The 26,358-nt window shown below is 50.9% G+C and overlaps 1 protein-coding gene across 4 annotated transcripts in view; it reads left to right on the plus strand.

Moving 5' to 3' along the window:
* Window positions 1-26,358, plus strand: part of IGSF3 (immunoglobulin superfamily member 3) — an 87,029-nt gene that overhangs the window by 20,923 nt on the left and 39,748 nt on the right. For all 4 annotated transcript variants that reach the window (XM_036342588.1, XM_036342590.1, XM_036342592.1 and 1 more), the window contains exon 3: window positions 25,776-26,153. In XM_036342588.1, coding sequence (XP_036198481.1) covers window positions 25,776-26,153 — 378 coding nt within the window. The remainder of the gene's footprint in view (window positions 1-25,775; window positions 26,154-26,358) is intronic.

Genomic DNA, 26,358 nt, shown 5'->3' on the forward strand with positions numbered 1-26,358 from the left:
CCACCCCTTCCACCCCACCCAGGCCGCAGCCTTTGTCCCTCATTTTCCCAGTGGCTCAGTACTTGCCTGGTCCTCCGGCTCACCCCGGCCTGGGCTGGTGGGAAGGTTCGTGGATGGACATGGAGCCCCAGAGGCCGACATTTGCTGACCCCCATGTTACCCTGGGCTCTGTGGTTCACTCACACCCTCTGGTGTCATCCATCGTTATGGTGTCCAGTCAGGGACTCACGCGGCCCCCTGTATGGATGGGACAGTGGAGACACGGCAAGGCTGTGTGACTTCTGCAAGTCCCAGCCGGCACAGACCACTTCTTGGAGCTCTGGTTAGGGAAAACGAACCTGGTTCTGTTTTAATCTGCTTTATTGTGGTACAGTGGACATGGCACAAAATTCATCCATTCTAAGTGTGTAGGTCTCTGAGTGGTGACTGGTGTAAACAGTTGTGTCAGCCACCATCACAGTTAAATATAGGACACTCCTGTCACCCCCACAAGTTCCCTCTTCTCACTTCCAGGCCCTGCAACCTGCGATCTGATTTCTGTTACCGCAGTGTTGCCCTGCCCATAGTGAGGTCCACGCAGGATCCGACAGTCCGACGCCCTTGGGTCTGGCTTCTGGCCCTCAGCGCAGGGCTTTTGGGATTCGTCCATGGGGTTGCTTGTGCCTAGTTCATTCCTTTCGATTGCTGAGCAGCAGTGTTCCCTTGCACGGACCTACACATTTGTTTATCCGCTCCCCCGCTGACAGGCACTTGGGTTATTTCCAGTTTGGGGCTATTACGAACGCAGCTGCTGTTCTGCGTATCAGTCTTATTGGGCATAGGCTTTCCTTTCTCTCGGGTGAGTACCAGCAGTGGTGGGATTGCCGGGTCATGCGGCAAATACATGTTTAACTTTATAAGAAGCTGCCAGGTTATTTTTTGAAGTGACTGCCATCCCACGGTCCCACCAGCAGAGTATGAAGGGGGCCTAATCCATTTGACTTATAATCTGGGGCCTTTGCGGTCATGCCCTAGTGTGTAGCTGCTGAGGTGTGGTTAGTGGCTGATTACCCCGCTAGTGTGTTCCGAGTCTGCCCTTGTCACAGGGGGTTTCTGGAGAAGGTTAATGTTCGGAGCCAGTTGGTTCTGGAGAGGATTCCTCCAGGAGGCCCTGAGTCCCGGGGGCAGCTTCCTCTTCTCCCCTGACGGCTGCCACCATGGGGACACCTCCCTGCCGCTTTCCTCTCTGCCATCACTTGAGCTCCCGGTGGAATTCCTGCGGCTGTAGCTGGATCCACATGCAGCCTGTGGACCCTGGGACTTCCCGCACCTGTGCTGGGAGTTTGCAGGCCCGAGGGAGGGGCTGGCGGCTGCTTCCTGGGACATCTCAGGTCTGGACCTCCCTGCTCAGGGCAGTCCTTAACGACTAGCTGCTGCATTGCTTTCCAGTTAGGTCCCTGGGGCTTTGACAGAGCCCACACCAGACAGAGGTGCTGTCCTGGGGTGGCATGTGGGGAAGTGGAGAGGAGTTTGAAGAGCACGTGGTTGGGTTTTACTGTTTTCTTTCTTTGTGGCAGCGTTTCCCCAGCGGGGCGGCTGGTAACGAGGTGCTCTTTGATAGGGTCCAGATGAAGGAAGCTCAGGTGCTCCTTCCTAAAGGATTGATGTCCCAGAGTGAGAGCGCTGAGCACAGACACTCTGCAGCTCAGGGGTTGGGGAGGGCGGAGACCAGCTGGTGGACCCACCTGCTGGGCTGAAAAGACCCCTGCCCTTTCCCTGACTCCTGCTAACCTTATGGCCTGGACGAGTCACTCCTCTTTGGACCTCAGCATCCTCACCGTGGAGTAGGAACAATTCAAGCAGGGGGTTGGCTGGTCAGCTGCACTGTGCATTGGAAGGCCCCTGTGGACCGGAAGTCCCTTCTTACATGTGGCTAGTGGCCAGGGCCAGTGAGGCCTTGGCTGGCCCCCCCAGTGAGCTGTGAGAGTTCAGCTTCACACCAGGAAGCCACCCACCTCCTGTCCTCCCCTCTGGTTCCCTGTGCCAGCACCTGCCGGAGTAGCCTGTATGATTGGGTGTCACTCCGACAGGCTGGCCCCGGGCAATGTCAGCTGAGAATGAACCCAGCTTGGAAGCTTCCTGCTGGCGCCCCCAGACTGACAGTAATGAATGCACAAAAGAGGCCTGAGTGGCCAGGAGGCAGGACTCAGAGGACTGACTGTCAGGGAAGTGAGCCAGGCCCCTGAAGGTCACCTGAAGAGTGCCTGTCCAAATGGGCTTTTCTCACTGATGCAGGGGCGTGGAGAGGAAAGGCGGGGATTCCACGCTGAGGAGGCTGGGTCTTTAGACCAGGGACCAGGTGTGGGAGGGACCAGAGCTCCGACCTGGGAAGCTGGTGACCTGGGTTCTTTGAGTCACTTAGGAACTAGTCATGTGACCTTGGATACGTTGACCTTCGTTTCTGTTTCTGTTTCTGCAAATGAACGAGGCTCCGCAGAGCAGCAGGCACCACAACCCAGCGCCTCTCACAGCTCACGGCGTGCTTCTCGGACCTGGACGTGCAGGCAGCAGGGTTTGCAGCCTCTCTGTCACCGATGGTAAATCCCGGTGGTTAATGAATAATGGCTCCAGGGCAGAGGTGGGGTAGTGAAGGCTGCGAGTGAAGGTGGGTGGGACACACATTTCACCGAGGTGAGGTCATTGCAACCAACAAAATGCAGAAGAACCTGAAAACGACTTTGAGAAGCAGTTTTTGCGGGGGCTCCCTGGCAGGTGGCCCTGGTGGCCCCCTGCCGACATCTGCCACCGAGTTCCAAGGCCCCGCATGGGTCGGTGATGGATGACCCTCCTCTTCCAAGGCAGCTCTGCCCTGAGCAGCTCTGCGCCCACCCCGTCACACCCTTCGGTTCAGGACTCCTCAGCTGACAGCGCCCAAGGTCCCAGCTCTAACGCATTGGTTTTCATTTTTCCTCGTGTTCTTACCCCTTTGAGCAAACCTGCTTCTTCCACTGGTGTGGGTGTGGCAGGAGTTTATAGCCCCTCCCAGGGCAAGTTATGTTCTGTCCCAAATCCCACTCTGTTTGTTTCTCTGAGGTTAATCTTCCACATCCCAGGAGTCCTGGATTTCACTTCCCAGGAATCCAGTGTGTGGATTCATGTCCCTCAAACTTGGGGACTCGGGTCCCCCCTGCTCTAGCTGCTCGGAGTCACCCAGAATTCTGATATCATTCATCATGATTGATTACAGTTTCACTCAGAAGTATGCAGTATGGCCTCTATCCTTATTGACGTCATCCTAGGTCTTATTTAAAAAAGCACAAGGACCAGTTTTTTTCACTAAATTTTTTTGGTAATAGGTCATTCTTGTGCATATTAAAAAAAAACACAAATCTGGGAATGTGAGAACAAATGACAACTGTGTTTCAGAGTAAAACTTTATGGAACAAAAGCTTGAGTGATTTTTAATGGTGATCATTAGATCAGTCATGCTTTAAAAATCTGATAATGTCTTATTCGCTGCTGCCCTGTTGTACAGGGTTATCAGAAATGCTAAGTTAACGAATGTTCCCAACTCTCTGACTTAAATCATAACACAAGTGGAAAGCTCTTGTCCTCCTTCCTTTTGTCCTCCACGCCTGCCTTCTCTCCCACCTCCCTCCCTCCCTCCCTCCCTCTCTCCCACCTGTCCCCAGAGGCTGCTTCTGCTGGGATCAGGGCTCTTTTTTTTGCTCTGGATGCTGCTTTTTCTTATTATGGACAATTTCAAATGTAAACTGGAGAGAATAGGATAATAAACCTGATGCACCCCTCTCCAGTTCCAACAAATATCAGCTCGTGGTTAATCTCGATTTTTTCCTGTACCCTCCTTTCCCCACCCTTCCTGTTGTGGGAAGGAAGCTCTTGTCTCTTAAGCTGCATGTGTTAGTATTTTATTTTCCCACTTAAAATTTATTTTCAGGACAACAGGGAAGGTAACATTTTGTTCCCGTCAGATCGGTGAAAACGTTAGTCGCACGATACCAGGAGTCGACAAAGACGTGGAACAAAAGGAACACTTAAACACTGACCCTGAGAGTATAAGTTGGTGCAGGGATATTGCTGACCAGTTTGGGCAGTGCCTTGTGTGATGGAAGGTATTCCTAGGTGAACATTTACATTACAAGGGTGAGGAACATCAGGCCCACAAGCCATGTAAGACCCAAGAAGTCATTAGGTCTGGCCCTGCCAAGGCATTAGGGGTGAGTTAATTAAATGTTTGACCAAATATAGCAGGGTAATTTTTAAGTTGATAATTTTTTATGACCTGAGAATGACATTGTAAATATTCAAATGGCCCTTAGCAGGAAAAAGGTTCCCCACCCCTGATTTACAAGCACGTGTATTGCAGTGAAAGTGGGAAGCCACTTAAAAGTGAAATTCGTCAACAGGAAAGTGACTTTCTTACATGGGCTATGATCTAGAGCAGCTGAAGTGATTACGTTGGAGTGACGTGTGTCAGTATGGATTACGCTCAAACTGGTTTTGTCAGATAAAAAAGGAATGAGGCAAAAGAGTACATAGAGCGTGATGGCATTTTAAATAGTTTTAAAGCGTGCAAAAGCTATTTTTTTATTCATATAATACAGCAATGCACAAAAATGCATGAGAGTGATAAATACCATGCTATTTATGGGGGTGACGGGATTGGGAAGGGAGAGAAATAGGGGCTTGAGCAGTGTCCCCAATGCTTGCTTTCTTGAGAAAAAAGAAATCTAAATAGAATGTGGCAAAATATCAGGATTCGACAACCCTGATGAGCACAGGAATACTCTCCTGTGTGCCTTAAATACTTCCTCGTTCAAAGACTGACTTAAGACCCGGGTCATTGTTCTTCATCGTCTGATGAGCTTCAGATGGCCATGGTTGTCACATGATGTTAGCGTCTACACTGAAGCTAAGAAACGTGTCCAATCCTGAGGAAATGCATATTTTCTTAGTCATCTAATACAGTAGGTCATGGAGCCCCCTAAATGTAATGGATTCCTAGAGGCCCATGATTCCTTGTTTCCAGGCACTCACAGGGATAGAGAAAGCCAAGTAACGGTTCACTCCATGTTACAGAAGCAGTTACATTGGGTTTTCTTTTGCTTTGGGGAAGGTAAGTGGAGTGTGGTGGTGGGAGGCGGAGGGTGATCCTTCCTTCCCTGTGTGTCGACGGTGCTAGAAGGGGAGTCCCTCTGTTCATTAACACCTGTCTCCACACCTGAGCTTTGCAGTGCCTAGGGCAGAAGAGCCTCGGGGGAGCTAGGGTTTAGATAATGAGGAGTGGTTGACAAGATGTGTCTTGGAATTAAGGGCCCATCTTTCCCAAGGTCCCTGCCTGTCCATCTTCACCTCTGCTCACTACCCACCTCCGATGACCCTTCCAGCCAGAGCCTACACCGGCCCTCTCTGTGAACTCACCCTTTGTCCCTGGCTTTGCACACGCCTGTCCTCTTACGTGGAATGCCTGCCTCTCCATACCCATTCCTGGCTGCCTGCCCGATTCCTGCTTACTTCCCAAGACTTAGGTCAAGGGGATCTTCCTGTGATGCCCTCCCTGACTCCCCGGGCTGACCCCACTCTCCCATAGCATCTGTACCCACAGCTCTTTGTCTGATTGGTACTTGATTCCATGCTCCTCTCCCCACCTATGACTTTTTTGTGGGCAGCGATACAGGTGGAATGGTTCAGGGTGCAGACTCCACATGTGGCCCTGGACAGGCTACTTAACCTCTGGGGGCCACGCTCATCTGCCAGTGGGGATGAGAATGGCACCTGCCCCAGGTTGCTGTGAGGGTTACATGGGATGTGGGAGGCATTTTGAGGGGGCCTGGCAAGATTCAGTGCCCGGAGGGTGTGCTGATGCTACTGTTATTTTCCTGGTTCTTCCCTTCCTTCTTCCTGTTCTTTGTCTTCTCCCTTCCCTTCTTCCTCTTCCATTCTCCTTCTTGTTTTTAGCTCAGCAACACGGGAAGATGGAAAATATTGTAAGCAAAACCTACAGGTGTGAATGACTAATGGCGGGGTGGGAAGGGGGAGGCAAATTTTGGAAGGACTAAATGAGAGTTAGATTAGATAGATGGGGAATGGAGCCAGAATTTGGAAGCCTCGAATACCAAGAAGAGGACTTTGGACTTGGGGGATGGGCGAGGTGCAGTCCCTGGGCTGTGTTCGGATGGTGGGAAGGGCCTGGCGGATGGTGGGAGCTGCCGTGCCTGGCAGTGATTTACTGGGCGGATCAGCCAGGGTGGAGTAAGGACACCAGTTTTAAAATAGGCTGGAGTCCTTTAATATTGAAGAGCAGGATGCCTGGGTTGGGCTGGTGACGGTGACAAAGGGACAGAGGAGATTCTGGTGAGGAAGGAGCAGGATTCCCGGGCTAGTTGAAGGGGTGCTGGAGGGGGAGCTTCAAGGTTTGGCCCTAAGATTTCCAGCCAGTTGGACTGCAGGAAGTCACAAAAAGACTGAAGATAGCACTCATTTAAAAATTATGATTTTTAATGCAAATGGAATGGCTGGGTGTTTGGCATCCATTGGTATGTGTTTTGGGAATACCCACTGTGGATGCCAGCAGGAGGTACTGTGGTCCGAAGCACTTGCAGGCAAGACAAGAGCAGGGAGACCATGCCCACCTGCTGTCTTCAGAGTGCTCTGCCTGGATTTGGGGGCTGCAGGATTCTGTCCTTGACCTTTCTGTATTTTCCTAGTGAGTTTTAATGAAACTTGAGGTTATACTCATCCAGATCCTTTAAAATCATCGACATGACTTTGAATCAAGAAGTGACAGCCAGCCCTAGCTGGTTTGGCTCAGTAGATAGAGCATCAACCTGCAGACTGAAGGGTCCCGGGTTCGATTCTGGTCAAGGGCACATGCCTGGGTTGCAGGCTCGATACCCAGTGTAGGGCATGTAGGAGGCAGCCGATCAATGATTCTCTCTCATCATTGATGTTTCTCTCCCTCTTCCTTCCTCTCTGAAATAAATAAATAAATAAATAAATATATACACACACACACACACACACACACACATACATACACATACACATATATCTAGAGAAAGAGAGAGAGAGAGAGAGAGAGAGAGAGAGAGAGAGAGAGAGAGAGAAGGGACAGCAGGCATGTTGGATGATATGGAAGATAAAAAAGCAAGGCAGGCAGATGGAACAGGGATAAATACAAGACTGAGTCCAGCTGCCCGGAGGAGGAGGGAGAGGCTGTGGAAGGAGGGCCAGTTTTAGTGGACCCATGCGATGTGGCCACCAAACAAAGCTGTCTTGTTTGCATGGAAAGAAATGTCATGTCTGGAACCGAGGGGTGACGGCCTGCGTGGTCCATGCTGGTCAGACCACACGTGGGGAACTGCACGCAGTTCTGGGCAACCCACCTGGCGAGCCAGAGGCAAACTGCAGCCCTTTGTAAGAAATGGGGACAGGCACTCAACCCACGTCATGCACGCAGCCACGAAAGGTCTCAGGCTGTTCTGCCTGGAGAGGGGAAGCTTCGGAACGTCAGATGGTGAACTAACAGCCTGTGCATCTCTCTGTAGCTTCAGAGCACGGTGCCCACAATGTGCTCAGGTATTGCCCGTTGAATGGATATCTAAGAGACTGGGCTTATCCTGTGTCCTGGATCCCTGAGCCCAGTTTCAGTTCAAAGTAAAGAATTGGCTCATGGAGGTTCCCACTTGGGCTGCCATCAGTGGAATGTACCTCTGTGGGAGAAATGTCCACAGGTGCAGTGGGTGGGTAGACCAGATGGCCCCAAGCATCAATCCTACTTTACATGATTCAGGACGTTTGGTGGATGAGTGTAAGGGTCAGGGTAAAATCTGTGATCACTCAGGGTGGCCAGGAGCAAGTAGTTTGGTAAGTGAAATCTGGCAAACTAACTTACAAGTGCACCCCCACCCCAAGCATGCTTTTTATAATTTCTAGGTAAAATGCCCTAATTTGAAATAGCATCGAGTAGAATTTAAGTTAATAGTGTGAATGGCAGTCCCATCTGCTCAGCCTTCATGGCCCAGCAGATCTGTGGAGCCATTTGTCACAATTTGTCTTAAAGCCAGGAAGAAGAATCCTCCTGGATGCTGTCCAGACTTCCCACGGAGACGCCAGCTTAGGACGTGGAAGGGGTGGGTGGTGAGAAAGTGGGGTTGGGCAGCAGGAGGGCCGTGTGCTGGAGGCAAGAGGCGGGGTTCCAGTTTCCCTCACTGGCTTGCTGATGACCTTGGTCATGCCACCTCTCAGGCCTCGGTGCCTGGGGTAGCAAGCCTGGCAGACCACAGCTTCACCAAGTCAGGGCCAGGCCGGTGACCTTCCATTCACTCACTCATTCATTCATTCATTCATTCATTCAGCTAATATTTCTGAGCTCCTATTATGTGTCAGGCACCATTTTAGTTTTGGAACCTCGGATGCTAAGGACATCGTCACCCATTTCATTGATATCACCTGGGAGCAGCATTTCTTCGGGGCATCAGAACCATGTGCATGAAAACTGTGCTGAGCTCGGGAGAAGGTGTCACCAGCCTTCCTCCTGGTGTGTTCGAGGCCGAAAAGGGAACCGGGGGCCATGCAGAAGTGCATGAGCATCAAGCTGTGAAGATGAATAGCTGAACAGATGCTTCTCAAAGCACCTTTGAGTACAGGAGGAATCGCCAACCGGGTGTGGGAGCTCTTCCCTGGGGAGGTGACTGTGGAGTGGGGCTCTCAGAGGGGACAAGCGGGCCTGCTTTGTTGCAGGAGAGATTGGGGGAGGCCTCAGAGCGGGGAGGAGGTGATGTGAGGCCCCTGGGAGGAGGAGAACTGTCTGTGGAGCGAAGGTGCCCTGGGAAAGGGCGTTCTAGGAGAATAACATGGAACCACAGGTGTATTCATCCCACAAATATTTACTGGGTACCTGCCATCTGAAGTGCTGAAGGTCACATGCAGATGAGGTAAGGTAAGGCTCTGGCTTCAGGTGCCCTAAGCCTAGCGAGGTGGGTGAGGGTAGAGGTACATTTCAGTGTAGTGCAGCGGGCACACACGGGCGGAGTGACTGACTGCTGAGGGGGAGGGGGAGGGGGAGGGGGAGGGGCAGGCTTAAGCACAAAATATTCTCCTCCTGGCAGAGGTGACAAATGAGCTGGGCCTTATGTGTGACTAGGTGACTAGGCGTTTGCCAGGGGCAGGGCAGAGAAAGTCCATTCCAGGTGAAGGACTTTGAATTCTTTCTTATTGTGGGTGGAGGCCAGCCCCTTAACCAGATGTTGTTCATTTGATTCTTGAAACAATGGGGGATACACTTTACTGCGCCCCAAAAGAGGATGGTCATCTCAGTGTTTGAGGATGAGACTTTCTGCTTAAGCGGCCTCAAGCCTTTTCTGGAACACTGTGTGTGTAAAACAGAAGCACGTCCTTTCTGCTCTGGGTTGGAAAGGTTCTGGAAAGGATGAGGAGCTGGAGGCGGAGGATGCAGCCCTGGGAGGTGACGGAGGCGGGACTGCAGGAAGGAGAGGAGGGAATGGGGCTCAGAGTCCCTGTGAATGAGCAGAATTTAGGGGCACTTTCCTGAGAAGAGGGGGGGTTGAAGAGAAGAGAGAAGGGAGCTTGGACTCCTCTGTGCCAGGAAGAGAACTGAGGGCAGACAACAGTGGGAACTGCTTTGGAGGAACAGGTAGGATGGGCAGTGCATCTATATAAGTAGATTTCTGGAATTGGTAACTCAAGGGCTTGGTCAAGCTCAGTGACTTAAAATCAGCCAAGTTTCCCCCTGAAGTGAGTTTTGAGGTGGGGCCCCGACCTTTGGGGTTCTCCTATTTAGAAGGAGGTTATCAGTTATCTAGTCTGTGTAACCGATCATCCCAAATCTTAATGGTTCAGAGCAAGAATCGGTTTCTTCTTTTTCAAGAATTCTGTAGGCCAGGACTTTGGGGTGGGGTGGTGGGGGTCTTGTCTGGTAGTCCCAGCTCGCAGCAGCTTTCAGTGGGTCGCAGTCAGCCAGGGCTGGGGCCCAGGGCCCGCATCTCACCCCAGCGGTGCTGGTCACTCCTGTGGGCTAGCGTGGGCTTCCTCATAGTCTGTCGGCCGCCCACACGGCAGCCCAGAGCTCCACGTGACTGTCCCAGGGAGCCAGGTAGAAGTCTTGGATGACCTTGAAGTCACAGAGTGTCACTTCTGCCATAGCTCTGAGCCCACCCAGATTCGAGGGGAGGAAACACAGAGCCCATCTCTCCATGGGAACAGGGTCCCACAGAGCAGAGCCTGTGGGATGGGAGACCTTCGGGAAACACCCTTTGGCTCAGTGGGAACTCGCATGAACGGATGAACTGCGATTACAGGTAGAGGAGAGAGGAGGGTGCCACCTGAGGTTTGTGGGCACCTGAGTGACTGGACGAGAGGCCGGGGAGGAGGCAGCCAGTGGCCAAGGAGGTGTGGCAGGGCTGGAGGAGGAGAACCAGGAGACCAGGAGGTGTGCTGGGCACGCAGCCAGGCTTGCTGTGGGAGCTGGAGGCAGACCTGTGGGCGTGTGTGTGTGTGTGTGTGTGTGTGTGTGTGTGTGTGTGTGGCGGGGGGGGGGGGGGTTGCGTTTGGCCAGGACCATGTGGCTCTTGTTTCATTTCATTGTTTTTTTTTACTAGCTTGAGCCCTCCCTCCTGGTTTCCCCTTAGATTTCTAAGTGACATTTCATTAGGAAAATGTTAAATTAGCTTTGTTTTTGTCTCCCTGTTTTACTTTGGCATGGCACGTGCTTTTATTCCTTTATTTCCGAAGAGGAAATGCATGCACTCGCTTAATTAGAAAGGGTACGCAAGGATGTCGAGAGTGAAAATTAAGTCTGTTTCTCGCCCCATCCCCCCATGCGCCCCCACCCCCACCTCCCCGCATTAGGGGTTCACGTGCATCCTTCAGAAAACGTTCTGTGTTGCTGCCTCGGCCCGGGATCCTGCCCAGGCTTTCCTAAACCTGTGCTTTTACACGTTGCTTCTAATTCAAGTCAGGTCCATTCCCTGCCGGTGGGGCCTTTCTGCTTTGTGTGGTTTCTAAGCGTTCTATCTCTCCCTGACCCAGATGATCCTGATGGTGTTTGTCCTGCCGTTTCCCTGTACATTCCCTGGCAGAGGGAAATGTGTGCAGTTAGGGGAGGCCAGGGGCTCTGAATTTTGGTGTCACAGAATCACATCATCTTGGAGCCAAAAAGGGACTTTAAGGATTGTCAAGGTGTTTTCCCTTTGTTTGTTTGGTTTGATTAAAAAAATTTTTGTTTTGTTTTGCACGCAGGGAATTCAGACCTAGAGAAGAGACTAAAAGATTCCCCCTCTTCCCCCCCCCACAACATCCTTCCCCCCCCGCCCCCACAAACCCCCAAACCAACTCTGCTGTGCTTCCGGGGTGGGTGGCGACCTGAGACCCCTGTTCCCTGGAGCAGGCGGGGAAGCTGATCCAGCTGTGGGCCCAGTGCTGGATGGAACCCAGGCTACTGCGAATGGCTGGCGGTGGGGCATTGGCACTGTGCCAGGCCTGGGCCCAGGTCTCCTTAGCTGGCCTTCCCGGGGACAGATGCAGCCGAGCTCTGCGCAGTACCCAGGGCAGCTCGCAGAAAGCCAGGGCGGTGTCTTCACTGCGCACCATCGATCCATAGCTTCTGAAGCTTTTTTTATTTTTTAAATCTGCGAGTGTCCACAAAATTCATCACTTTACCGTGAGCCTGCCAGGGATGCTGCGACGCAGAACTCTCCCCTCGCGTCCCTGGGCCTCAGACTTCTGGAATTTTGCTTTAAAGTCAATCAAATGCTCTGTAAACACTGATGCCACCATCCCTGCCCCTGGATTTTTATAACCTTTTCAAAGGCCCTGATGCCTCACCTGCTCCTTGCTGCAGCCCTGTCTTTTTCTGGAGTGGGTTGGTCCCTGAAAAAAGAATTCAAATGGCCGCTCCTTTGCCCCAGAAAGTCCCCGGTGCGCTGGGGTCTGTTCTGCTGGCTGCCCAGGCACAGTGAGCTAATCCCGTCAGATGGGCAGCTCTGAGTTAATGAGGGCCACCTCTCTTTTGCCCCTGAGAGCATGGATTTCCTTTAAAGTGCTTCCCAGGTTTGGGGAGACAGCGATATATGGCTGCAGAACGAATTGCCGGGCAGGATTAAAAACTAATCCCTCAGCGGCTGCGTGCCCATTGGCTGCCTTCTGGGTTTGCTTCCTCTCCCATCTCCCAGTGCTCCTCATTCAGAGTGTCATGTGGTTGCTTATTCCGTGGTTATCTTGCAAGCGGCTCCTGAGCTGCTTTTAAGTCCTGGAGGATGTGTCACTATTCGATGACCATCTGCCCCCTGCACAGACCCGCACAGACCCGCACCTGCACACACAGGCGACTGCTGAGAGCTCCGTGTATCAGCGCCAGGGGCCGGAGGCCTGTGGGGATGGTCAGCGCGCTCGGGTTTCGGTGACACGGGGCGTATGTCAGATGTGCAGCTCTGGGAAAGCGATAACCTTCACACCTGTATTGGCAGAGCCCTCATTAACGGGGTCATTTCCCGTTTGCAACATCTTGGTTGCCAAGCCTTTGTCGATTGAGATGTGAAAGCCTGGAGTCCCTGAGGGCTTTCCAGGAGTGGGCTCTGCACTTGGTGACTTTGCTGTGTCTTTTTCTTTTTTTTTAAATATATTTTATTGATTTTTTACCGAGAGGAAGGGAGAGGGATAGAGAGTTAGAAACATCGATGAGAGAGAAACATCGATCAGCTGCCTCCTGCACACACCCTACTGGGGATGTGCCCACAACCAAGGTATATGCCCTTGACCGGAATCGAACCTGGGACCCTTGAGTCCGCAGGCTGACGCTCTATCCACTGAGCCAAACTGGTTAGGGCTCGCTGTGTCTTGACCTTTTGCCGAGGTGGCATCCATTTGGGGGCTGTGGGCTACAGCTGGTGCAGACTGAGGAGGACTGCATACCAGGGTTTGGGAGCAGCCCTGAACTAACGGGCCTCTGGCATCTTTCCCAAATTGGCCAGTGGGTCGTCATGGCCTGTGAGGCACTTGCCACCTGAGCGCTTGCATCCATCCGCTGTTTGACTCCTGTCTGTTCCCTGTGTCCTGTGGAGGCCTGGCTGGAGGAGAGGATTTCCAGAGCGTTGGATGGGCCCAAGGAATAGATTCCCAGTCCAATGATGACCTCATCCACTCCCCCCCCCCCCCCCCGGCACCTACCCCTGCGCTATCTCCGTTCTCACACCCACCCAGACGCCCAGGTCTGGGAGTTGTTCTGGACAAGCTCCCTGGACAGCCCACTGGCTCTCGACTCCTGATTGCATTTCCCAGCATCTCTTCTGCCAGACCCCCTGCCTCCACCCCGGCGATCTGCTCTAGTTGGGGGCCTCGGTAGCTCTCATGGGGATCACTGCAGGCATCGTCTGCCAGGGCCCCTTTCTCTTCATTCCTGCCAGAACCATCCTCCCCAGACAGAATATATATTCCTTTATTTATGCCCCTCAGTGGCTCCCTGTTACCCATGGGTAAAGCCTCCTGCACGTGGCACTGAGCCCACCTTTACCCGTCCCTTTTTGTTGCTTCACCCCGTCTCCCTTTGCCCCTGGTTACCCCGCATCTAGCAATGGGAAACGGCTGCAGCTCTCTGGACCCTCCGGCTCTCTCATGTAGCTCTGCGTACACTCGGTCTGCTCTCTGCTGAGGTCCTGGTTGTGCCCTCTGCCCTCACCAAGCAGGAATGCCCGCTTGTCCTAATTAAAACCTGGTATGAAGAAGCTCTCTTCTCTGAAGCCCCTCCTGACTCCTTGTGGCTAGAAGGGACCCCTTGCCCTGTGTCCTCCAGTGTCCTTGACAGCACAGGAGCACTCGGCAGCCTCTGTGTATACATCTGTCTCCTTGACTGTGAGGATTTGGGCCTTGCAGCTCATCAGCCTAGCACAGTGCCTGGCAAGGAAGAGGCACCCTCAGTACTTGTAGAATGAGTGAAAAAGGAGCTTGGAGTCAGGTTGTGGGCTGTGGTGCGGGCTCTGCAGCCACTGCGACAAGTTTGCTCACGTAATCTGTAAAATGGGGACGTACCCTTCCCTCACAAGGTGGTTGTGAAGTTAGAATAAGAAGACACTTGGGCTCTAGCCGGTTTGGCTCAGTGGATGGAGCGTCGGCCTGTGGACTGAAGGGTCTGAGGTTCGATTCAGGTCAAGGGCACATGCCCGGGTTGCGGGCTCCATCCCCAGTAGGGGGTGTGCAGGAGGCAACCAATCAATGATTTTCTCTATATCTTTCTCCCTCTCCCTTTCTCTCTAAAATCAATAAAAAATATATATATATTTTAAAATATATTGATTTTTACAGAGAGGAAGGGAGAGGGATAGAGAATTAGAAACATCGATGAGAGAGAAACATCAATCAGCTGCCTCCTGCACACTCCCTACTGGGGATGTGCCCTCAACCAAGGTACATGCCCTTGACCGGAATCGAACCTGGGACCTTTCAGTCCGCAGGCCGACGCTCTATCCACTGAGCCAAACCGGTTAGGGCAAAAAATATATTTTTTTAAAAAAAAAGGGAATGAGAAGACACTTGGGGAAAGTGTGAGGTTCAGGGTTGGCTAAGTGCCTGGAATTCAGCAGGCCAGGTCCTCAGTCTTTATTTCACTTTTCAGGTGACAATTGGAGAGAGCCTCAGTTTCGAGAGCAGCATCTCAGTACCTTGCATCTATTTTTTGTCCCCTTTCTGAGGGCTTCTCACCTGGACTCCCATTACGAGGGTGCGCTTGGGAGCGCCCACCACACAGGGGCGAGGTGGCCACCAGGGGGCAGAGGCTTTGAATCTGCCTGCTTTGGGGGGGGCGTTTAGCTCATGTTTAGAGCCCAGATCCTGAAAACTCTGTCCCTCAAGGTTGCTGCAGGGCCTGGGATGCCGCAGCCCGCCCTCTCTCAGCAGGGACTTAGGCCCAGCCCTGTGCGGTGTGTCAGGACCTTGGCCCTGCGTAAGTCAGAGGCAGCCTGCATGCTAATGTCTAAGCTGCTTTCTCAGGATCCCTGCAGCCATCTGCCGTTCAGGTGCCTTCTTTGTGCCCTGGGAGGATGGTTTTCATCAGGGCTCACACGTCTGTCCATGCAGAGGCATCAGTTGAGAGAAGCAAGAGAAGAGACGCGGTACAGGGCTCCGAAGGGGTCTGCGTGGATTTGATAGTTTAATAACTCAGAAATGAGGATTTTAGAAAAGCGAGTAAACAGCTTAAAAAAAAATGGAGATGAGGCCAAACCTGTTCCACCAGGCCCTTGCACAGTACCCAGCTCAAATAGAGGGCCGCCGATTAACCACGTGACACGCACACGCCTGCCAGGACACCTGGCCAGCCTGGCCCCAGCAGATTATGCCATCGTTTTCTCTTTCAGCTCCTCCCTATTCCATTAATTCCCTCCCCACCCACCACAGACCCCTTGGCCACCCCCACCCTTCCCCACTGACATAACCTCCGATTGATCTGCACAAAAATATTCATTCCCTCTGACTTCTTTCTTGGGGGGTGAAGGGGAGGGTGGTCTGAGAAGTGACTTTTCACCATCTGCCCTCATACGAGAGAATCCATGCAGAGGGCAGAGAGCTTGGAAGACACAAAGTGCAAACAAAGACAGCCACGTACTACCTGCCTCTCCAGCATTTTCCTATCTGCTAGCCCAGTTCTTCCCACACATACAGGGCGTGGGGGTGGTTTTCTCTACAAAAACAGTTTCAAGCCTCTTAGAGCTCTTTTCTTCTTTAGCCTAGTAATGTGCTTTCAACATTTTTAGGTATTATTTTCTTTTTTAAAAAAAATAGTTTTTAATTGATTTCAGAGAGAGAGAGAGAGAGAGAGAGAGAGAGAGAGGGGGGGGGGGGAGGGAGAGAGAGAAATAAATGATGAGAGAGAGTCATTGATCGGCTGCCTTCTGCAGGCCCTATACTGGGGATTTGAGCCCACAACCTGGGCATATGCCCTGACTAGGAATCAAACCGTGACCTTCTGGTTCATAGGTCGAAGCTCAACCACTGAGCCATGCCAACCAGGCCTTTTTAACAGCTGTGTAATATTTCACTGCTGGGGAAGTGCTGTGACTTATGGGGCCAAGTCGCTGTTGGTGTCCCCACTACCCTGTGGTTTAATGGTCAGTCCAGGAGCAGCTGGAGGATTGTACACATTTGCGCAAGGAAAGGACCGAGGCAGGAGGAATGCGAGAAGAGAAGGGCTTCTTGGTTATAGCAAACAAATTAGAAATAACCCAACTATCCACATTTTGGGACTAATGAAAATGTGGTGTAATCCTATGATGGAATACTATACAGGTATATCGAAGGAAAGAACTAGAATTATATTTCTTCTCAAAAATATTAAAGGGGAAAACCAAGGAACATCTTTGGAATGATAATGTTTATGTAAAAATATGCTGAACAATGTTGTATATTTTCACTAATTATATATATATATATATGTGTGTGTGTGATATGTAAATGTGTTTTTTTAAAAAAATCTGGAGCAGTATATCCCTAAATTATAGCAGTGCCAATCTCTGAGGAAATGCTGGGGGGAGTAGGATTAGGGTTGATAATCAGAAGAGATCGAAGGCTTGTAATATTTTAATTAAAATTTTTACGATGAATATTCCAATTTATTAAATATTGGATGTTTACAATATCTTTGAAGTCACAGTTTAGTAGGTGGCAGCTTCAGCATTTAGTAATGAGTGAACTAGGCACTAGCTCAGAGGCAAGGGGTCCTACCCGGGGGCTTGGGAGCTACTCCTGACAGGGCAGTGAGGCAGGTCGGTTTGGGGAAGAAGTGAATCAGAGTTTGCAGTCCTCCTGGCTGGCTCTGTAGCTGGTAGTCACACCTTTTTAGAAATGGCATCAATAATGTAACATTTATCAATCATCGGCCTCAGACCAGATCTATTTTAAGAAGCACTGGGGATGTGAGTGAAGGAATGAATGGGTGTTATTTTTGTCCTTGAACTTGAAACCAGGCCAGGCCCTCCTTGTCTCACCTGACTGAATTTGGTCTTGCCCTCTGCTCTGTCCTCCACCTGCCCCCGGGATGATTCAAAAGTACAAACCTGATCTGAGTCCTCGCTCTCCTAGCCAGCCTCTTCCTCACTTCCCGTGCCAGGGGTGGGGGGATTCACCTTTCCAGTGCTCTCTCCCGCCTGGCTCTGCTGTGCCCTCCACTCATGTGACAAAAGACCTCGGCAAACATCTTGCTGATCCTGGAACGTGTTGAAATGTTTTCCTGTGGCATGCACTTCCCCTCGCATCCTTCAAGACCCCATTCAGATGCCACTGCTTCTGTGAAGCCTTTTTAGACCTGCTTTCTCCTGAGTGGCCTGACCTTCGCACCTCACTGCCATCACATGCTGGTATATAATGATAGTTGTGTATTTCCTTTGGGATTGTCAGCTTAGGATAAAACTAGGTTTTATTTCTTTTTCCCTCACAGTTTCTGCCCTGGTCCCTTCATGTAATACGTACTGAAAATACGTCAGTTGAAAGTATAGTGCCCTAACTGGTTTGGCTCAGTGGATAGAGCATCGGCCTGAGGACTCAAGGGTCCCAGGTTCGATTCCGGTCAAGGGCATGTACCTTGGTTGCAGGCACGTCCCCAGTGTGGGGTGTGCAGGAGGCAACTGATCGATGTTTCTCTCTCATCGATGTTTCTAACTCTCTCTCTCTCTCCCTTCCTCTGTGAAAAAAAAAAAGCCCCAATAAAATATATTTAAAAAAAAAAAAAAAGAAAGTATAGCGTATATCTCAGTTATCTTTGCCGTGTAACAAATTACTCCAAAACTCAGTGGCTTAAAACAGCCATTTTATTATGCTCATGGTTCTATGGGTCAGAGTTCATGTGGGCACAGCAGGGATGGCTCCTCTCTGCTCCACCGCGTCTGGGCCTCAGGTGGGATCATTCATTCCAAGGCTGGGAGGCGGCTCGCAGCTGAGGTCTGGGAATGTGTGAAGGCCGTTCACGCACATGGCTGGCAGCAGGTGCTGCCCGTGGATCTCGAGCTCCCCAGTCTCTCCATGGGGCCTCTCCACGAGCTTTGGGCTCCCTGACAGCATGGCAGCCTCAGGACTCGAAGGCACAGGGCAGCAGGTGGCAGAGTAGAAGCTGCATCACTCTCTATGACCTCGCCGTGAAAGTCACACAGTGTCACAGGCCTGCCCAGATTCAAAGGGAGGGGAATAAACGCCACCTCCTGATGGTCTTGGCCACATTGCAGAAGAGCGTGTGGAACAGGAGCCATCGCTGCTGCCGTGTTTGGAAAACACAGCCTGCCCGGCGTGTGGGAGACCTCAGTTCACATCTAGAGCTAATGTCAGCACGACTGCTGTTATTAGTAGGGTTGGTGGCTTAATGCGCACTGAGCACTTATTATGGGCCGGGCGTTCAATGTAGCAACTCGTTTCCTCACCCATCAGCGCTGTGGCCATGAGATCACTTTACAGATGAGGAAGCCGAGGCCCAGAGAGGTTAAGTAACCAGCCGTGGCCTCACAGTGACGGCCCGTGTGGCCAGAGGTCAGGGAGGGGAAGATTGCAGAATTACTTCCGTCCCTGGGTCTGCCGCTGGGTGGTGGCATTGCACTTATCGCATGGGAGTCGGTGGCTGTTTCAAGGGATGTTTTTGAGGGAAGTAAGGCCGCAGAGGCATGCTCTTGTGCCCGTGGTCTCGGGAAGCTGAGCTGCGAGCCGACCTGGCTCTGGGGCTCCCGGTGTGTGTAGACCTTGGTTAGGCTGCCCCTGAGGGCGGTGACATTGACCTCGTGGGGTCTTCTTGTTAAGGTGATTCCCACAGTGACCGTGTCTCCAGCCCGACTTTGTAACAACCCCGCTCCTGGCCTCAGGGTCAGCAGCTGTAACATGAAGTCACTAGGAAGACAGCCCTTACGGTTTGCTGTGCGCATGAAATTAATACACGTGCCCTGGCTGGTGTACTCAGTGGTTAGTGTGTCGACCCATGCACTAAAGTGTCACAGGTTCGATTCTTGGTCAAAGGCATGTACCTAGGTTGGGATACATGCCCGTTGGGGGCGTGCAGGAGGCAGCCAATCAATGTGTCTCTCTCACGTTGATGTTTCTCTCTCTCTCTCCCTCCCCATCCCTTCCACTTTCTCTGAAAAGCAATGGAAAAACTATTCTCCGGTGAGGAATAACAACAACAAAAATACACGTAAAGCCCTCGGAACAGTGCCCCGGACCTGATCAGGGCCCAGCAGGGGCTGGCTGTCATTGTTGGTCAGGCTCAACCTTTGTGTCTGTCTGTCCCCTGGTCCAGAAAGGTTCTTTCAGCTCCTGCTACTCCTTGTCCTCCCTTAACTGAAGGCTACAGAGTGGGACTTCCCAGACCTTGTCGCTGGCGTGGCCTCACTGGCGCCCTCCCGACCGCTCTCTCGGGAGCCTCTATGTCTGTGAAGCACTTGGTTGCCTGGTGTGTTGGGCAGTTTTCGCTTGGGGCCCTACAGACTCCCCATCATCGTCTTCAGGGCCAGGTTGGCACAAAACCCAGCCGGTGGTTTAACATCACTTATCACTGCCATTCACCGACCCGACCGCAAGTCAGTATGTGCCACAGCCTGAAAAGACCATTAGTCATGTTTTTTGTCATGGAGAAAGGGACCTAACCTTGAAGATCATTTCCTGGTCTGGTAAATGTGGCTGTAATGAAATCGCCCAATTTAGTCATGAGGATTAAATGAGATGACGGACCCAGAGCAGTTAGGACAGTGCTGGGCACACTGACGTGCTAATCGTCATCATCATCATCATCATCTATCTTCATTATAAAACAGCACATGCCTGCTTATTTTTAAAAAATGGGAAAATAGAGGAGAGGAAAAGGGAGGGAATCACCCATATTCTCAACACTCGAAGATTCATGCCAATTTCATTAGTGTTTTGTTTGGTTATTTTCTAGGTACGGTATTTTTTTTTTTTTGAAAGTGAAGGTTTGTTTTGTTTTTAAATATATTTATTGATTTCAGAGAGGAAGGGAGAGGGAGAGAGAAATAGAAACATCAATGAGGAGAGAGAATCATTGATTGGCTACCTCCTGCACGCCCCACACTGGGGATCGAGCCCGCAACCCGGGCATGTGCCTTTGACCAGAATTGAACCTGGGACCTTTCAGTTCACAGGCCAACGCTCTATCCACTGAGCCAAACCGGCTAGGGCTAGGTACGGTATATTAACATAACTTTATTACAGATTCAATTTCAATATTAGTGTTTTTTTTAATGCTTTTGTACTGACAAAGATTTTTCCTATTTGGGGATTGCTGTCTCTCACTGGCAGAAATAAGATGAAATTTAAATGTATTCATTTGATGACTTTCACAATATTATTTGATCTCTAGGGTTACCTGTGAGACTGTGTAGGATACACTGCATTATTCCCACTTTACAGATGGAAACATACTCTAGTGCAGCCGAGTGCCTCGCAGAATTTGTAACAACTGGGTGCTGATGGGGCTTTGGGGACGTCAGGGCCCCACTGGAAGAGGAGATGTGGGATGGTGCGGTGGCTCCTTCTGACGTGGTGACGTGCTCAGTCACGCACCTTGAACATAGAAATGGGATTCTGTGCCTAGAGCTGTGGGTCCCCGAGCCCAGGCATGTGTGGAAAAATGCATGAGAAGCTGGCTGTCAGGCGCAGCGACCTCTCTCTCCTCACTGCCACCCCTGGCCAGGTTCTTCTAGGTCTCAGCACCAAGTAAAAGTGGAAGCACGCTTGCACAAGCTATACCTTGTAGAGCTTGTTGAGTGATATCATGAGTTTGTGACTGAGGACTGTAAAAAACCAAATCTGAGCCCCGGCTGGGTGGCTCAGTTGGCTGGAGCATCTTTCCGTACACCAAAAGGATTGCGGGTTCGATTCCTGGTCAGGACACATACCTGAGTTGTGGGTTCGATCCCCTGTTGAGATGCATACTGGAGGCAACGGGTGGATGTTTCTTTCTCACATTAATGCCCCCCCCTCCCCGCTTTCCTCTCTCTAAAATCAATAAATCCTCAGGCGAGGATTTAAAAAAAAAAAACAACTATAAGGACATGGTCTTTCCCACTGACCATTTATTGTCTAAAGCAAATGATTCTTAATCTTTTTTCTTGGCCTTGAATCTCTTTGAGAACCTTTTGAAATCTAGAAAAGCACACACATGTACATGTGACACAATTTTAAATTTAAGCTCGGGACCCACAAGTATCTATATTAGTCATATATCAGTATAAAACACATTTCCTCAAACTTAAGGCTTGAAAGAACAGTAAATCCTTTTCAATTTTATTGTAAATCTAAAACTGCTCTTTTAAAAAGACTTTAAATAAATCTCAATGGGAGGAACTGTGCTCTGCTAAATTGGGAGGAAGATACAGAGATTTTCCACATGCCCTCCAGCCCCTACACAGGCATAGCCTCCCCCGTTAGCATCACTCACCAGAGGGGCATTTTCTTTATTACAAACGATGAACTTACATTGACACCATTATAGTCACCCAGAGTTCATAGTTTACCTTAGGGTTCACTCTGGATGTTGTACATTCTATGAGTTTGGACAAATGCATGTATAATGACATGTACCCATCATTATACCATCGAGAGTATTTTTCCTGCCCTGCAAACCCTCTGTGCTTTTCCTGTTCCTCTCCTCGGCCGCTGCAAACACTGATCCTTTTACTGTCTCCATAGTTTTGCCTTTTCCAGAATGTCATCAACTTGGGACACATGCAGGGGAGCCTTTTCTGATGGGCTTCTTGCTCTTAGGAACATGCATTTGCGTTTCTTCTGTGTGTTTTCATGGGTTAACAGCTCCTTTCTTTTTAGTGTTGACTAATGATTGCCTTGTCTGGGTGTGCCACAGTTTATCTATCTTTTCACCCTCTGAAGGACATCTTGATGCTTCCACGTTTTGGCAAATATGGATAGAGCTGCTATTAATATCCATGTGCAGGTTTGTGTAGACAAGATTTCCATTTCTTTGGGTAAATACCAAGGAGCACTGTTGCTGAATTGTATGGGAGGAATATATTTAGTCTTGTAAGATACTGTGAAACTCCCTCCCACAGTGTCTGCACCATTTTCATCCCCACCAGCAATGCATGAGAGTTCCTTCTGCTCCACATCCTCACCAGCATTTGGTGGTGTCAGTGTTCTGTATTTTGGCCATTGTAATAGTAATAGTAATAGTAATAGTAATAGTAATAGTAATAGTAATAGTAATAGGGTATCTCATCGTTGTTTGTTTGAATTTCCCTGATGACATCTGATGTCATGGGCTTACTTGCCATCTGTATATCTTCTTTGGTGAGGTGTCTGTTAAGGACTTTGCCCCCCGACCCCCCCCCTTTTTTTTAATCTTCACTCTAGGATATTTTTCTATTGTTTTTTAAATATATATATATATATAAATATATATATTTCATTGAGGAAGGGAGAGGGAGAGAGAGATAGAAACATCAGTGATGAGAATCATTGATGGGTTGCCTCCTGCATGCCCCACTCTGGGGATTGAAGCCACAACCTGGGCATGTGCCCTGACCGGGAATCGAGCTATGACCTGATGGTTCATAGGTCAGTACTCAACCACTGAGCCCTGCCGGCCAGGCTGACAATCTGTCTTTTAATTGCTACATTTAGACTATTGACAAAGTGATTATCGATATAGTTGGACTGATATCTACCATATCCATTACTGTTCTTGCTTGTTGCCCTTGTTTGTTTGTTTGTTTTGTTCCTATTTTTATCTTCCACTTCTCTTCTGCCTTTTGTGTCTAGCTCTCTTTATACAGTTATATATAATACTTTGATCTTTTCTTTTTGAATTACAGAAGTGATATTTGTGTGCTGCTAAGTAATTTAAGGAGTGCAGGAATGTCAAAAGTAAAAATGGTTATCTAAAAGGAAAAGGCGAGCCCTGCTCAGAGGAGCCTCTGTGCTAGGCTGAGAGGGAAGATGCTAGGCTGAGAGGGAAGATGGGGAAGGGGTTGGGCCAGGGAGGCCTTGGCCAGGGCTGGGGACCGGGCCTGTTTGAAGGCAGCCGTGTGTAGGAGAAGGAACTCTGCCCAGCAGGGCCAGTGCCAGGGGAAGGAAATGGGCGGGGCAGGGTGTGGAAGGGGAATAAGCTGCTGAGAAGAAAAGGTTAATTTTTATTTCTATGTTAAGGTCCACTTCCTAAGAACAGCATTATTTTCAGCGACTGAAGGAGATATTTCATAAGCAGAAGCAGGTGCAGCTGAATGTGTTTGGTTAAAGTACAGTCCAGTATTTATTTATTTGTCAGGGCGTTTATAAGCTGCTTCCGGCTTGGACAAGTGGTTTTGACCCTGATGCCCCAGGCTCATTCAGGCCACTTAACACTGTTTAACTTTCGGGAGAGCAATGAGCAGGATCGAGGATCGAGCGCTTTTGTAAGGCCTGTCAATAGAATCCACTCGGAGGGAGCTCAGTATTGCATCACAGTCGTATCTGATGGCGGGTGCTGCTTGCTTCTGCCCTCTCCCTACAGGGGAAAGACACTTTCTTCATCCAAACCAACGTGGAGTCTTTCTGAAGGGAGGAGCTTAAAGCGATTGAGAGCCTTGAATTAGCAGAGCTTCTTTCATTTGGGCACCTGGCTGGCACTGGGCAAGCAGACACCTTAAGGCAGCGGCCTTGACCCTGGTCTGGGATCCAGGCATAGTTATTTATTCAAGCTCCCCAGCAGAGTCCAGGGAGGGCCCATGGTTGAGAGGTAGTCCCTTCAAGCAAGATGCTGGCCGGTCCTGGCCCGCCTCCAGCCTTCTCAGCAGCGGGTGGGAGTGACCAGATGGGGAGTGGTCACAGCTGCCCAGTCACAGAGCACTGAGATCAAGGAGCCCTAAGCGGTTAAATGTGCTTACATTGCTTTCAAAGTCTCTGCGATTCTGGAGCGCTGCAGACATTTGTTCAAATGTCACCAGCTCAGTGTTTCAAAGTGTCCTAAAGGGTACGTGGTCACAACGTGATGCAGCGAACGTTAACATACTAACGGTAAATAACTAACCAGCTGTCTTCTCCACGACTTTTCAGTGTAGAAAGGAATGCTGTCGACCGGGATGTATGGAGTAAATTCACGTGCCACTTGGATCTGTTGATTTGTAACCCCCCCCCCACACACACACACACACACTTTTTTTAGTTTCCCTGCTGAAGCTGAGACAGGGTTGTGTGGAAGGTTTTGTTTGGGGAAAAGAGATTCTTTGCAAGTAAGAGTTTATGAGCCACAGCCTTTCCTTGTAAGGTCTGTTTGAAAGTCGGTCATTTTGCATGTTAGGTCAGCGGCTGGAGCACAGACACCCCCGGGCGGGGCTTCGAGCTGAGCCCACTAGGACATGAGCTGTCCCAGCTGCTCACCAGCTGCATCCACGGCAGATAGGTTTACCCTGGGGCAGCTGTGGTTCTGCGTGGGAGGGAGTGGGCTGCAGCCGTGTGTGGAGGTGGGTGGCCCAGAGATGGTGTCACTGACAAGAGGCCACTGGGATGTCCTTGCGTTACCACTGGCCTGTCCTCTGGATCCTGAGGCACAGAATGATCCAGCCAGAGGGGCCTGGGCCAGCAGCTCTTTTCCGAGGACTAGTCATGGGCTAGGCCCTGCGAGGCACACTTTATCATCCCCATCTGACAGATGAGGAAACTAAGGCTCCGAGAGGTGAAGTGACGCGCCCAAGGTCACAGCTAGGAAGTGACAAAGCCAGCCTTTAGCACACATGCTAGTCTGCTCCAAAGCCTTCTTAGAAACCATGGCATAGATGAGGAGACCAAGGTCCCGAGGGCAAAGCAGCTTGTCCAGGGTGACAGCCCATTCCAGTTCCCAGCAAAGCTGTGCCTACACCTCACCTGCTCTTTCTGCCCACGGGGCGGTCCAAGGGTTGTCCACTCCCACTTTCTCAGTGACTCGAGCAGAATCAGTGTTGTGCTGGCGTGGAAGGAGAAGTTAAACCCACCCTATCGCCCCGTTCCCGAGTGTGCAAGGGAGACCATGATGAGAACACTGGGAAGGCAGGCAGGGCCCACCGTCGGGGAGCATTTCCCGCCAGAAGACAAGGGCTGGTGGGCGAATCAGAGCTGTGACCTCAAGGGCAGCCTTACTCGCGTGTCAGCCGTCTGCGCTCAGCTCCCTCTAGTCAGTGTGTGGGCATCATTCAAGTTCACGTGCGCTCGGCTCAGAGCTGCTGCACCCGGGGGCTCAGCGCTGTCCCCATTCCTGGCGGGCAGAGGGAATAAGGACTGTGTACTCCTCCCACAGGGAGTCCTGGAGGATCGACTTTTGAGAATAAAGGGTCCAGCCAAAAGAAGGGCCCCCCCCCCCCCCGCCAGCCCTCTAAGCGAGAAAGGGGCATTTCGTTTCAGCCAGATCGAAAGGTGGTTTCTACTCCTTTCCATCTGAATTGTGCCAAGGATTCATTCAACTTTTCCTGCTCATTTTGTCAGAAACCTTATAAGCAGCCTTCATGTGAATAGTTCTAAAATGCCACGTAAATGACAAACAGAGGGACTAAACGACATCCCCAAGGGTCAACTGCTGAATAAGTAGCAGCACACGTCCTTGTGCGGTCAGATCCCCGCACGTGCCAGTTAGGGACCGTGCTTTCCCACGGAGGGTTTTAATGACTATCTCTACATCACAGAGCGCCTCCGAAAGCGCCGGCTAGCTGCTGATGGTACTGTCCTGCCTCCCAAACAGCAAACCCTTTGAGGATTGCTGCCTCCTTTGCTTTTGGTCTGAGTCCTAAGTGAGCCTGTTGTGTGTGTGTCCCCTGTAGGTGTAGTGACAGCACAGCGGCAAGTCGCCGTCCAGGAAGGCCCCTTGTACCGCACGGAGGGCTCCCACATCACCATCTGGTGCAACGTGAGCGGCTACCAGGGATCTTCCGAGCAGAATTTCCAGTGGTCCATCTACCTGCCCTCGGCCCCAGAGCGCGAGGTCCAGATCGTCAGCACCGTGGACTCCTCCTTCCCTTACGCCATCTACACCCAGCGTGTGCGCAGCGGGAAGATCTACGTGGAGAGAATCCAGGGGAACTCAGCCCTGCTGCACATCACCGACCTCCAGGCCCGCGATGCCGGCGAGTACGAATGCTTCACGCCCAACACCGACGAGCGATACTTCGGGAGCTACAGCGCCAAGATGAACCTAGTGGGTAAGGAGAGAGCTGTTGGTATGTGGCCAGTGTCCTGCCTGCCTGCGTGTCATGGTCAGTTCTGGCTGCTGTAACGAAGTATTGTAGACTGAGCAGCTTAAACAACAAGCATTTATTTCTCACAGTTGGGGAAACTGGGTGCCAGCCTCATGGGTTCTGATGGGAGCCCTCTTCCAGGTTGCAGACTGACTTCTCATTGTGTCCT

This window comes from Myotis myotis, unplaced genomic scaffold (assembly GCF_014108235.1).
Source record: "Myotis myotis isolate mMyoMyo1 unplaced genomic scaffold, mMyoMyo1.p scaffold_m19_p_18, whole genome shotgun sequence".
Classification (NCBI taxonomy): domain Eukaryota; kingdom Metazoa; phylum Chordata; class Mammalia; order Chiroptera; family Vespertilionidae; genus Myotis; species Myotis myotis.